General features: G+C 42.1%; 1 protein-coding gene across 1 annotated transcript in view; it reads right to left on the bottom strand.

Annotated features, from left to right (window-relative positions):
* The window catches only part of LOC135466859 (chromodomain-helicase-DNA-binding protein 1-like), a 51,232-nt gene that overhangs the window by 31,842 nt on the left and 4,710 nt on the right, over positions 1-14,680 (bottom strand). The window contains exons 3-8 of the mRNA XM_064744609.1: positions 9,721-9,827; positions 8,937-9,066; positions 7,895-8,008; positions 2,943-3,108; positions 2,427-2,588; positions 412-510 (exon numbers count right to left, since the gene is read on the bottom strand). Of these exons, the coding sequence (XP_064600679.1) occupies positions 412-510; positions 2,427-2,588; positions 2,943-3,108; positions 7,895-8,008; positions 8,937-9,066; positions 9,721-9,827 (778 nt within the window). The remainder of the gene's footprint in view (positions 1-411; positions 511-2,426; positions 2,589-2,942; positions 3,109-7,894; positions 8,009-8,936; positions 9,067-9,720; positions 9,828-14,680) is intronic.

The raw sequence follows: 14,680 nt of genomic DNA, 5'->3' as shown, positions 1-14,680 counted from the left end.
TTCAAATTCTGGTTTGTGTACAAATACCTATTACACACAGTCCACATCTCACAACTGCTGGTTTCTGTTAACTTCTGTGAATGCCGTGACAATACATGTAGCACACAACAATTATTGATTTATTTCATTTATTTATTTCATTGGTGTTTTACGCTGTACTCAAGAATATTTTACTTTTACAATGGGAGGAAACAGCAGAGCTCAGAGGAAACACACAACCATCCGCAGGTTGCTGTCAGACCACGTGCGGCCAGAGAGGAAGCCAGCCTCAGCTGAACTTGAACTCACGGCACGAGCAATGGTGGGAGGCTCCTGGGTCATCTCGCCATGCTGGTGCGCTAATCCCCTCGGCCAAGGAGGACCCCCCCCCCCACACCCCCAACAATTGCTGTCCACAAACTTTTGACTGACCATCAAACAGGTAAGGATGATTGACACACTTCCTCAGCTGCATCAGCACATTCATCAGGCGCATTTTACTCTGTCCTGGGTTGGGGTTCTCAAAGGCTTCTGCAATCATTACAATCCACAAGTAACAATGGCAAAGCTGCATTGTGAAGAGAGACAAGGATTTGTTGGCACTATACTGCTTGTATAGGATAAATATTTCCATCTAAATATAAACATGGTGACATTGCCTATCATGGTGACATGAGGTACACTGCCTAGCATGGTGACATGTGTTACATTGCCTAGCATGGTGACATGTGTTACAATGCCTAGCAAGGTGACATGAGGTACATTGCCTAGCATGGTGACATGAAGTACATTGCCTAGCATCATGACATGTGGTACATTGCCCAACATGGTGATATACAGTCAAACCTGTACCTACAGCCACCTGTAATCAGCGTCCATCTGCCGTAAGCGGCCACTCTCTGCCGTGACCAAACAATTTTCCACGTTAAACGACCTGTAATATGTGGGCACCTGTCCAACGCGTCCAGCGGCCAATATATTTTTCCACCAAATTCTATATCAGCCTGTCCTGAGCGGCCGAGACTTTCAACAGTAATGATGATTTCCGCATTGGACATTCAAAAATTTCAAAATGGCGACCACCCGACTTCAATAGTTTGTAGTGATTAAAAGTTACAACCTGCCACTTTGTGATGACAAGTGAAGTGTGAACATTATTGGTCAGTAGCAGTGACTATTGTTCTTTAATCAGGTGTAGCTGGTTATTGTCCGGACACCCCTGCACTGTGGCAGTGGTTTAGCTCCATGCTGAGGTCCCCGCTATGAATGCCAGAAAAACTCAGATATAATCGGATATAATCTGACCTCCTGTGGCTCCTCCCATGAATGGTTTCTTTGACAAATTATCTGGCTTCCTTGGTCATTATCGTTGCAGGCAAATGGTGTTGTGTTGTTATTTCGCGTGGCCAAAATATTGCCTATACCGGACACATGGAGAAACTTATCTTCCCTCACTCGTACATGTTGTTGTTGTTGTTTCACCGGTAATGGCAAATATGATTGAAGTTTGCCATTTACAGTCCAAAACTTTGTTAGAATAGTCATTTATACCCATGTAGGCCAAACTATCACATGGCTTTCTAAGGCTTGACATTGATGGGAAGACAGTTCTCCTGTCATGCGTGCCCTCACCTGAAACTCTTTCTGTAATCGCGTAAAAATGCAAGTTAAATGCGTGAAGTCCATAGGTCTACCCCACAAAACTTGAAATTAATGAGTTATTATTTTACTACAATTGTTATATTTCTATGAAATTTATGTGGCAGAACAGATTAGTGCTGTAACAATTATGTATAAGATTATTATGCAGGCCTACATGTGTACATTTCCTGAAACTTAATTCAGTTGTGATTTGGCTTGGTCTTCACAACCTACCTTATGTGGCCAACTGTCATATGCGGCCACTATTTACGTGTTCCTTCACTGGCCGCATACAACAGGTTTGACTGTATATAACATTGTCTAACATATGCCACGTGTGACATTGCCTATGATGCTGACATGTTTTACACCGACTAACATTTGAAATGTGTGACATTGCCTAACATGCTGACATGTGTAACACTGACTAACGTGTCACATGTGACATTGCCTTACATGCTGACATGTGTTACACTGAGTAACATGTGTCATGTGTGACACTGCCTATCATGTGTCACGTGTGACATTGCCTATTGTATGAGGACCACTGTTATCCTGCGAAATCAAAGGAATTACTGTGAGAAAGATAACAAGTATAGTTAACTTTGCCTGATACTTTCCAGCACGTGTACATGCTAAAATTGTGACACTGTGATTTCTCCTTTCCAAATTTTTACAATGTACGGCTTGAAAGATTTAAAACAAAGGGGATATTCTGAATTTACAGATATTGTTTTCCAACCAGCACACTGCCCTTATATATTTATGTACATTTGAAGGAGGATGATCAAACAAGATAAACCCACCTAAATCCTTAGTGAGAATAGCCTTGTAATATTTCTTCTGAAGTGAACTCAAATTGTGATACAAAACGATTTCAGATTTTTGGGGCAAATCTTTCACCACTTCATTCTTCACTCTCCTCAACAAAAATGGCTGCAGTATGCCATGTAATTCTGTAATTCTCCCTGGGATAGAAACAAAACATTCATACACTTAATAAGACTTAATATACCTACAGTGATCCTCCTGACATACCAACAGTGATCATCATAACATATCCACAGTGATCATCATGATATATACACAGTAATTTTCCCTAGGAGATAAACAAAACATGTATACACTTAATATGACTTAATATTGCCCACAGTGATCATACTGAGATACCAACAGTGATCATCATGATATATCCACAGTAATTCTCACACAGTAAAAATGCCCTCTCTCTGCTTCTGTCCTGCAGTATTAACTGACAAATCTACATAATATCCAAATAACAGAAACATTTCTTCAAGATAACCAAGCTTCATGTAACTTACATTTTTGGCCACCCTCTTCCTCAACATTTTCAAACATTTCCAGGAATGTCTCCCTGTATTTCTCCCTGAAGATTTTAGCTGCCACAAAGCTAAGTAAACTGTACAGCTCTTTCAGGTTGTTCTGGACTGGAGTCCCTGTTAGCAGAACCCTGTGCTCTATGTCAAACTGAAATGGTGAGAACAACAACACAGTATTAAACAGAGCCATGCCATCTTAAAACTGCAAGAGCAATATATGCAGCGAATGCGCAGACCGTATAGACTGATGGATTGCTGTGCTAAAACCTTTTCCTCATTCATCACTAGCAAGGTCTTATGGTTAATTCATAATTACTACCATCACTGTGCCACCAGGACAGTAATCACTGTGAGATATCCCCAGTTACCACAGACAGTTCATAGACAGGGATAATCTGATATTCCCACAGTGATCATCCTGATATACCCACAGTTATTATCCTGACATGCCCCACAGATATCATTCTGATATACCCATGGTGATCATCCTGATATACCCATGATGATCATCCTGATGTACCCAAAGTGACCCCATCCTGATATCATGATATACTCACTGAGATGTAATCATCCTGATTACCCACAGTGATCATCCTGATATACCCACGATGATCATCCTGATATACCTACAGTGATTCTCCTGATATCTCACAGTGATCATCTTGATATACCTGCAGTGATCATCCTGATATACCCACAGTGATCATCCTGATATACCCGCAGTGATCATCCTAATATACCCACAGTGATCATCCTGATATACCCACAGTGATCATCCTGATATACCCATGATGATCATCTTGATATACCCACAATGATCATCCTCATATACCCACAATGATCATCCTGATGTACCCAAAGTGATCATCCTAATATACCCACAGCAATTATCCTCAAATTCCCACAGTAGTCATCCTGATATACCCGCAGTGATCATCCTAATATACCCACAGTGATCATCCTGATATACCCGCAGTGATCATCCTAATATACCCACAGTGATCATCCTGATATGCTAACAGTGATCATCCTGACATGCCCACAGTAATCATTCTCAAATTTCCACAGTAATCATCCTCAAATTCTCATACTCATCCTGATATACCCACAGTACTCATCCTGATATACTCACAGTGATCATCTTGATATACCCACAGTGATCATCCTGATATACCCACAGTGATCATCCTGATATGCTCACAGTAATTATCCTTTTACCCACAGTGATCATCCTGATATACCCATGATGATCATCTTGATATACCCACAATGATCATCCTGATATACCCACAGTGATCATCCTGATATACCCACAATGATCATCCTGATGTACCCAAAGTCACCATCCTGATATCATGATATACTCACTGAGATGTAATCATCCTGATTACCCACAGTAATCATCCTGATATACTCATAGTGATCATCTTGATATACCCACAGTGATCATCCTGATATACCCACAGTGATCATCCTGATATACCCATGATGATCATCTTGATATACCCACAATGATCATCCTCATATACCCACAATGATCATCCTGATGTACCCAAAGTGATCATCCTAATATACCCACAGCAATTATCCTCAAATTCCCACAGTAGTCATCCTGATATACCCGCAGTGATCATCCTAATATACCCACAGTGATCATCCTGATATACCCGCAGTGATCATCCTAATATACCCACAGTGATCATCCTGATATGCTAACAGTGATCATCCTGACATGCCCACAGTAATCATTCTCAAATTTCCACAGTAATCATCCTCAAATTCTCATACTCATCCTGATATACCCACAGTACTCATCCTGATATACTCACAGTGATCATCTTGATATACCCACAGTGATCATCCTGATATACCCACAGTGATCATCCTGATATGCTCACAGTAATTATCCTTTTACCCACAGTGATCATCCTGATATACCCACAATGATCATCCTGATGTACCCAAAGTCACCATCCTGATATCATGATATACTCACTGAGATGTAATCATCCTGATTACCCACAGATATCATCCTGATATACCCATGGTGATCATCCTGATATACCCATGATGATCATCCTGATGTACCCAAAGTGACCCCATCCTGATATCATGATATACTCACAGTGATGTAATCATCCTGATTGCAGTGATCATCCTAATATACCCACAGTGATCATCCTAATATACCCACAGTGATCATCCTAATATACCCACAGTGACCATCCTCATATACCCACAGTGATCATCCTGATATACCCGCAGTGATCATCCTAATATACCCACAGTGATCATCCTAATATACCCGCAGTGATCATCCTAATATACCCACAGTGATCATCCTAATATACCCACAGTGATCATCCTAATATACCCGCAGTGATCATCCTAATATACCCACAGTGATCATCCTGATATACCCGCAGTGATCATCCTAATATACCCACAGTGATCATCCTGATATACCCGCAGTGATCATCCTAATATACCCACAGTGATCATCCTGATATGCTAACAGTGATCATCCTAACATGCCCACAGTAATCATCCTCATATACCCACAGTAATTATCCTCAAATCCTGGTGTAGGATAGATTCCTCATTCACCTGACAATGCCTGTTGTAGGATAGATCCCTGACTTACTTGACACAGTGCCTGGTGTAGGATAGATCCCTGATTTACCTGACACAGTGCCTGGTGTAGGATAGATCCCTGATTTACCTGACACAGTGTCTGGTGTAGGATAGATCCCTGATTTACCTGACACAGTGCCTGGTGTAGGATAGATTCCTCAGTCACCTGACAATGCCTGTTGTAGGATAGATCCCTGACTTACCTGACACAGTGCCTGGTGCAGGATAGATCCCTGACTTACCTGACACAGTGCCTGTTGTAGGATAGATCCCTGATTTACCTGACAAAGTGTCTGGTGTAGGATAGATCCCTGATTTACCTGACACAGTGCCTGGTGTAGGATAGATCCCTGATTTACTTGACACAGTACCTGGTGTAGGATAGATCCCTGATTTACCTGACACAGTGCCTGGTGTAGGGTAGATCCCTGATTTACCTGACACAGTGCCTGGTGTAGGGTAGATCCCTGATTTACCTGACAATGCCTGTGGTAGGATAGATCCCTGATTTACCTGACACAGTGCCTGGTGTAGGGTAGATCCCTGATTTACCTGACACAGTGCCTGTTGTAGGATAGATCCCTGACTTATCTGACACAGTGCCTGGTGTAGGATAGATCTCTGACTTACCTGACACAGTACCTGGTGTAGGATAGATCCCTGACTTACCTGACACAGTACCTGGTGTAGGATAGATCCCTGATTTACCTGACACAGTGCCTGGTGTAGGATAGATCCCTGATTTACCTGACACAGTACCTGGTGTAGGATAGATCCCTGACTTACCTGACACAGTGCCTGTGGTAGGATAGATCCCTGACTTACCTGACACAGTGCCTGGTGTAGGATAGATCCCTGACTTACCTGACACAGTGCCTGGTGCAGGATAGATCCCTGATTTACCTGATGCAGTGCCTGGTGTAGGATAAATCCCTGATTTACTTGACACAGTGCACAGGCACAAACACAGGCATTGCACAGTACACGCATACTCCTCATTTACCTGACACAGTACCTGGTGTAGGATAGATTCCTGATTTACCTGACACAGTGTCTGGTGTAGGATAGATCCCTGATTTACCTGACACAGTGTCTGTTGTAGGATAGATCCCTGATTTACCTGACACAGTGCCTGGTGTAGGATAGATCCCTGATTTACCTGACACAGTGCCTGGTGTAGGATAGATCCCTGATTTACCTGATGCAGTGCCTGGTGTAGGATAGATCCCTGATTTACCTGATGCAGTGCCTGGTGTAGGATAGATCCCTGATTTACCTGACACAGTGCCTGGTGTAGGATAGATCCCTGATTTACCTGACACAGTGCCTGGTGTAGGATAGATCCCTGATTTACCTGACACAATGCCTGGTGTAGGATAGATCCCTGATTGACCTGATGCAGTGCCTGGTGTAGGACAGATCCCTGATTTACTTGACACAGTGCACAGACACAAACACAGGCATTGCACAGTACACGCATACTCCTCATTTACCTGACACAGTACCTGGTGTAGGATAGATTCCTCATTTACCTGACACAGTGCCTGGTGTAGGATAGATCCGTGATTTACTTGACACAGTGCCTGGTGTAGGATAGATCCGTGATTTACTTGACACAGTGCCTGGTGTAGGATAGATCCCTGATTTACTTGACACAGTGCACAGGCACAAACACAGGCATTGCACAGTGCACACATACTCCTCATTTACCTGACACAGTACCTGGTGTAGGATAGATCCCTGATTTACCTGACACAGTGGCTGGTGTAGGATAGATCCCTGATTTACCTGATGCAGTGCCTGGTGTATGATAGATCCCTGATTTACTTGACACAGTGCACAGACACAAACACAGGCATTGCACAGTACACGCATACTCCTCATTTACCTGACACAGTACCTGGTGTAGGATAGATTCCTCATTTACCTGACACAGTGCCTGGTGTAGGATAGATCCCTGATTTACCTGGCACAGTGCCTGGTGTAGGATAGATCCCTGATTTACCTGACACAGTGCCTGATGCAGGATAGATTCCTCATTTACCTGACACAGTGCCTGGTGTAGGACAGATCCCTGATTTACTTGACACAGTGCACAGGCACAAACACAGGCATTGCACAGTACATGCATACTCCTCATTTACCTGACAAAGTACCTGGTGTAGGATAGATCCCTGATTTACCTGACACAGTGCCTGGTGTAGGATAGATCCCTGATTTACCTGACACAGTGCCTGGTGTAGGATAGATTCCTCATTTACCTGACACAGTACCTGGTGTAGGATAGATTCCTCATTTACCTGACACAGTGCCTGGTGTAGGATAGACTCATGGTTCTTCAGTCTGTGAGCTTCATCCACAACCAACAATGACCAGGACAGATGTCCAAGAAATGACTCATCCTTCAGAAGAATCTGTCATGAGAATAGGAAACAAAAACAGTTTTGTGCATTCACCAAAACAAATTTACAAAGAAAAGATATGCATATTCAAAGTTGAGACAAATTTTGTACAACAACAGTTGATATTTACAGAATTGAGAAGAGACTAAACATTTTTTGTGACACTTTAAGAAAAAAAAAGAGAATAAAACAATATACTGTGCTGAGATGTCCCTGTACTTTGCCAATCAATGAAAATAATGAAATAATTTTCAAATTTTCGTCATTTGAAAATTCATTTGCCAACAAATTCATCAGACGGGAATCATGAAACTAAACCTCACTATAACACGATGTTTAATTAACTTCTTCTTGACTTGGTAGCCAATGAGAAACAAGTATTTAAAATATCACCATTCTGATTGGCTGGCTTTATATTTCAGCGGGGATGGGTGTGAGGGGGAGGAGGGTGGTATTTCCACAGCGCTAGCAGATTTTCTCTTTTTCGCGCTATACAAAGCACCAATACCACTGAATTTGTTTGTATATAAAGATATAAATACTTGAAGGTATAGAGTGAAATGAGCTAAATCAATACACTACATGTAAACTTCAAGATACAGAGTGAAATAAGCTAAATCAATACACTACATGTTAACTTGAAGATACAGAGTGAAATAAGCTAAATCAATGCACTACATGTTAACTTGAAGGTATATAGTGAAATAAGCTAAATCAATGCACTACATGTTAACTTGAAGGTATATAGTGAAATAAGCTAAATCAATGCACTACATGTTAACTTGAAGGTATAGGGTGGAATAAGCTAAATCAATGCACTACGTGTTAACTTGAAGGTATAGGGTGAAATAAGCTAAATCAATAGCTTTTATGAACGCATGACTGATTACGACCATAACAAATGGACAATTTTTATTGACTTATCTCAAAGCACCATTACCTCATATGTTGTGAGCAGGACGTCAAAGGGGATCTTTCCTTTCTTTTTACCCCTTGTAATTTTATGTCGTAGATTCTCTCGGAAGTCTTTGTTTCCCATATATGTCATCACTTCCAGCCCAGGAGCAAACCTAAAAGAACCATGTTCCATGTCTGTATTTTTGTATTTTTTATGGCAAAACAGCTTGTTGTTTTTTCTCTTGTTGATACATACATACACAGGCATTGCACAGTACACACACACACACACAGGAAATGCACAGTACACAGGCATTGCATGGTACACACATACACATGCATTGCACAGTACACACATACACAGGCACTGCACAGTACACACATACACAGGCATTGCACAGTACACACATACACAAGCATTTCACAGTACACACACACAGGCATTGCACAGTACACACATACACAGGCATTGCACAGTACACACAGACACAGGCATTGCACAGTACACACATACACAGGTAGTGCACAGTACACAAATACACTGGAAATGCACAGTACACAGGCATTGCACAGTACACACATACACATGCATTGCACAGTACACACATACACAGGCATTGCACAGTACACACAGACACAGGCATTGCACAGGACACACATACACAAGCATTGCACAGTACACATACACAGGCATTGCACAGTATACACATACACAGGAAATGCACAGTACACACATACACAGGCATTGCACAGTACACACATACATAGGCATTGCACAGTACACACATACACAGTACACACTTGCACACAGACACACACTGACTCACTTCTGGAGCTCTGTTTGCCAGTTTCCTGTCACAGAAAGAGGAGCCAGAATCAAACACGGGGCTTTGGCCAAATTATTTCCATGAAGGTAAACAATAAAGGAAATACTCTGAAATGGTAAATATACTTAATAAGTAGAGACACATGTTACAGTTGTCATCAGAGAATGTAGGGATAGATACATCACATCACATCACAAAACTAAAATAAAGCATTAGGTCAGGAAAGTACACCTACACAATCACAAATCTCAGCTGACAGGGTACAGGTGAATCTATATGTACCTGAACACAATCACAGATCTCAGCTGACAGGGTACAGGTGAATCTATATGTACCTGAACACAATCACAGATCTCAGCTGACAGGGTACAGGTGAATCTATATGTACCTGAACACAATCACAGATCTCAGCTGACAGGGTACAGGTGAATCTATATGTACCTGAACACAATCACAGATCTCAGCTGACAGGGTACAGGTGAATCTATATGTACCTGAACACAATCACAGATCTCAGCTGACAGGGTACAGGTGAATCTATATGTACCTGAACACAATCACAGATCTCAGCTGACAGGGTACAGGTGAATCTATATGTAACTCAACACAATCACAGATCTCAGCTGACAGGGTACAGGTGAATCTATATGTACCTCAACACAATCACAGATCTCAGCTGACAGGGTACAGGTGAATCTATATGTACCTCAACACAATCACAGATCTCAGCTGACAGGGTACAGGTGAATCTATATGTACCTCAACACAATCACAGATCTCAGCTGACAGGGTACAGGTTGTAAAGGCCATGTTCACTGAAAATAATTGTTTCATTAATATTGTTCTTTTCTGCCAAAGATCGCACTGCAACGACAACATCTCGTAAATGTAATCAGTTTTATACAGTAAGTACAGTTAACAGTAACGACAGCCTGGTGCCTACATTCTTTGACATATATCAAAAGCGCGTACTAAGTGAAGGCATCTTATGCAGATTTATGTTTGTTTTCTTCGCAGTCAATCGTATGTTTCTGAGCTATATGTGATCACAACTATATGCGGGTTCAAGTCTTGTTCAACTGCTTTACCATGGTTCAGGCTTGTTTATTAAAATCGGTGATATTCTTGGAACAACGAATTGGCGTTATGCTGTTACATACATTCACTGACGTTTTTGATCACTGACACTCTTTCATCACGCACGATTTAGAGAATCGCCGCTAAAATAAATTATGGATTCAGCTCTGCCTAGAAGTATACAGACTGCAACATTCAAGGATGAGGCTCCACATGAGGGGGACATGAAAGACACAGCTATTAGGACTGGTGCTCGCCCAAGGAAATCAACACAGAAGGGTTTATGATTTTGGAGAGAAAACAAAGAAGGGGTAATATTAAGTGTTTTCAGTCAGTTGCAAGATAAATGCACAGTAATAAACAATTTAATGTGCCAAGCCACATCACCATCAAGTATTAAAAGAACAATATGGTGAATGGCTGAATACATACTCCCAGCTATATAGAGTATGTGATGAATACTCAGATATGTTCTCTGAAGCAGATGTACATGAAAAGAAGCTGCTTGACAGAGAATTTGGTGTTATGAAAAGTTTTAAAACAAGTGTTGAGGGCTGGTTCAGAGACAATGCTCAAACATATTCAGTGTCTGGATATTCAAATGTACAGCCTGAAGACAGCGTCTCTCAAACTGGTCCGCAATCCGTTTCCAAAGTTGCCAGCTCACTGTCATCGGCTAAACTCAAAGAAAAGCAAAGAAGGGCTGAATTATTGGCCAGAGCGTCTACACTCAAAAGAAAACAAGAACTAGAGATTCAAAGGCTTAAACTACAACTCAAGCAAGAAGAGTTAAATTTAAGCATAGAGATGGCTGTTAATGAAGCGAAGTCAGAGGCGCTTGATGAGTTCGATCTACAAGAGTTGAGAAAAGAGTTGAATTTTGATCCACAATTACCAGTGAAAAGTTTTGTTTCTGCCAAAGCAAAACCAGCCAATGTTATCAAATACATACTTAACCCTGATGCGCTGCCACATATCCCAAGAAATATCACATATGTAAAAAGACCAGATATTTCCCAAGGCAGGCAAGACAACATGGGCATATTTGACACTCTCTTCACATCAACTCAATATGACAGACAAATGCAGAACACTGCCTTTTCAGCCAATCAAGATTTAGTTCTGTCAATGGTTTGTCAGATAAAGAAACCTACAGCAGAAATCTCAAAGTTCACTGGAGACCCACTACAGTATAGACGATTCATTCGCCAGTTCACCATCAAGGTTATCATTCCCTCGGAAGACGACCGTGAACATATGAGTTATCTTCAGCAATTTACCACTGGTGAAGCTAACAGGGTAGTGAGTGGTTTCAGCTATTTACCTGCCAAGATTGGGTACAAGGCAGCCTTACAAGTTATCTTGAGCAATTTACCACTGGTGAAGCTAACAGGGTAGTGAGTGGTTTCAGCTATTTACCTGCCGAGATTGGGAACAAGGCAGCCTTACAAGTTATCTTCAGCAATTTACCACTGGTGAAGCTAACAGGGTAGTGAGTGGTTTCAGATATTTACCTGCCAAGATTGGGTACATGGCAGCATTACAAGTTATCTTGAGCAATTTACCACTGGTGAAGCTAACAGGGTAGTGAGTGGTTTCAGCTATTTACCTGCCGAGATTGGGTACAAGGCAGCCTTACAAGTTATCTTGAGCAATTTACCACTGGTGAAGCTAACAGGGTAGTGAGTGGTTTCAGCTATTTACCTGCCGAGATTGGGTACAAGGCAGCCGTACAAGAACTCGAAGAAACATATGGCGATCAAGAAGCTATTGCCAATGCATACATTAACAAGGTGATAAACTGGCCACACATCAAACCTGATAATCCCAAAGCTCTGGATGACTTTTGTATTTTTCTGACAATGCCAAAACGCTGTTAAGAGCATTGAAGCTGTCAGAATTCTTGAGTACTCGGCAAACTAAAAACAGCTGGTGGCCAAGCTTCCCATATATTACCACGACAAATGGCGAAACATCGTGGACCAAACAAAGGCAAGAAAACAGGTGGTACAGTTTGATCAGCTCGTACAGTTTGTCAAGCAAGAAGCAAGAAAAGCTAATGACCCAACATACAGCTGAGAAGCCATGAAATGTGAAATTAAGCCTATAAGAAGTTTCAAGAAGTCTATTGTGGACGACTGTTTGACTTCCGTTGAGACAGAAGAGAAAGCCATTCACCTAATCAATAAGACAAGTGAGATGTGTTCTAAGGGAGGGTTCAACTTGACTAAATGGGTGAGTAACAGCCCACAAGTTCTGGAGTCAGTGCCCATTGCTGACAGAGCTAAAGAAGTAAAATTGCTGGACTTAGACAAGGACAGCCTTCCATCCAAAAGAGCTCTTGGTGTGTATGGAGACCAACCATCTTGGATTCAGGATTGTGAGTGGTAATTGTTGTTTTACAAGACGACAGGTGTTGTCTGTAGTGAGTTCTGTCTAGCAGCTGCATTTGTGCTTACAGCAAGACAAATCCTACTGGACCTCTGCCATCAGCATCTTGACTGGGACAAAAAACTCTCTGATGCCAGCTTACAAAAATGGAACCAACGGCTAAGTGAGTTGCCATGCTTAGAAAGTTTGACGCTGCTGAGATGTTACAAACCAGAAAACTTTGGTCCAGTGACTTCCTGCCAAGTCCACAACTTTTCCGATGCCAGTGACAATGGATATGGTACGGCATCGTATCTTCGCTTGACCAACGTTGAGGGCAAGGTGCACCGCACTCTGTTGATGGGCAAATCAAGGGTTGCTCCATTAAAGACTGTCACAATTCCACACATGGAATTGACTGCTGCCACATTGTCAGTTCGTGTTAATCACATGATCCTGAAAGAGCTGCAGTATGCAGTGAACAAGGTATTTCATTGGACAGATAGCATGTCTGTACTTCGCTACATCGCCAACGAGAAAAGTCGCTTTCATACCTTTGTGGCCAATAGAGTGACACTCATTAGGGAAGCGTCCGACTTAAGGAAGTGGGGCTATGTGGATTCCAAGAACAATCCAGCAGACTCTGCTTCAAGAGGATCAAACATAGCAAAGTTCACTGAAAGTGAAACCTGGGTGAATGGACCCACATTCCTATGGAAAGGAGAACATGAATGGCTTCAGTGTCAAGAATTACAGCTGGCCCTCTCATCCATAGATCCAGAGGTAAAGAAACCTGTGATGGCGACAGTGTCTGATCATAAATACTCTATGATGGATGGACTTCTGAATTATTTTTCCTCATGGCCGAAAATGAAAGCAACAGTGGGCTGGATTCTAGTTGCCATCAAAAACTTGCAACGCATTGTGCATTTGCACAAGGACTCAGCTTTGCACAAGAAGCTCGCCTCAAAGAGACCGATCCTGTTAGACAGCAGGAGTTCATCAATAGTGAGTTGAATGCCTTAAAGATGGCCATGTTGTCAGCTTCCAAAGACGGCATCAAAGAAAACCTTTCATCAGATGTTCTACCAAAGGCAGAGAATGCCATTATCAAGTATGTCCAGCGACAGACTTTCTCCGAGGAGATGACAGCCCTACAAGCTGACCCACAAAATGGTCATGCAATAATCAAGAAGTCCAGTGCCACGTACAAGATGGACACGTTCATGGAGGAACAGTTTCTTAGAGTCGGCGGACGGTTGAGGCGCGCCATCATTCCCTATGAGGAACAGCTTCTGTTACCGAAATCCTCTCCTGTGTCTCAGCTCCTTGTGCGCCACACACGAGACAGTTGGACATCTTGGAAAGAATGCCATACTCACCTCACTGCGATGAAAGTATTGGATCCTTGGTGTCAAGAGACTAGTTTCTAAATGTGTTGTGTGTTGCAAGTACCAAGGTCGACTATGCCAACAAAAAATGGCGGATCTTCCCCGTGACAGGGTATCTGCTG

This window comes from Liolophura sinensis, chromosome 6 (genome assembly GCF_032854445.1).
Source record: "Liolophura sinensis isolate JHLJ2023 chromosome 6, CUHK_Ljap_v2, whole genome shotgun sequence".
NCBI lineage: Eukaryota > Metazoa > Mollusca > Polyplacophora > Chitonida > Chitonidae > Liolophura > Liolophura sinensis.
The sequence above is the reverse complement of the archived record's forward strand: the minus strand, read 5'-3'. Positions and strand labels throughout refer to the sequence as shown.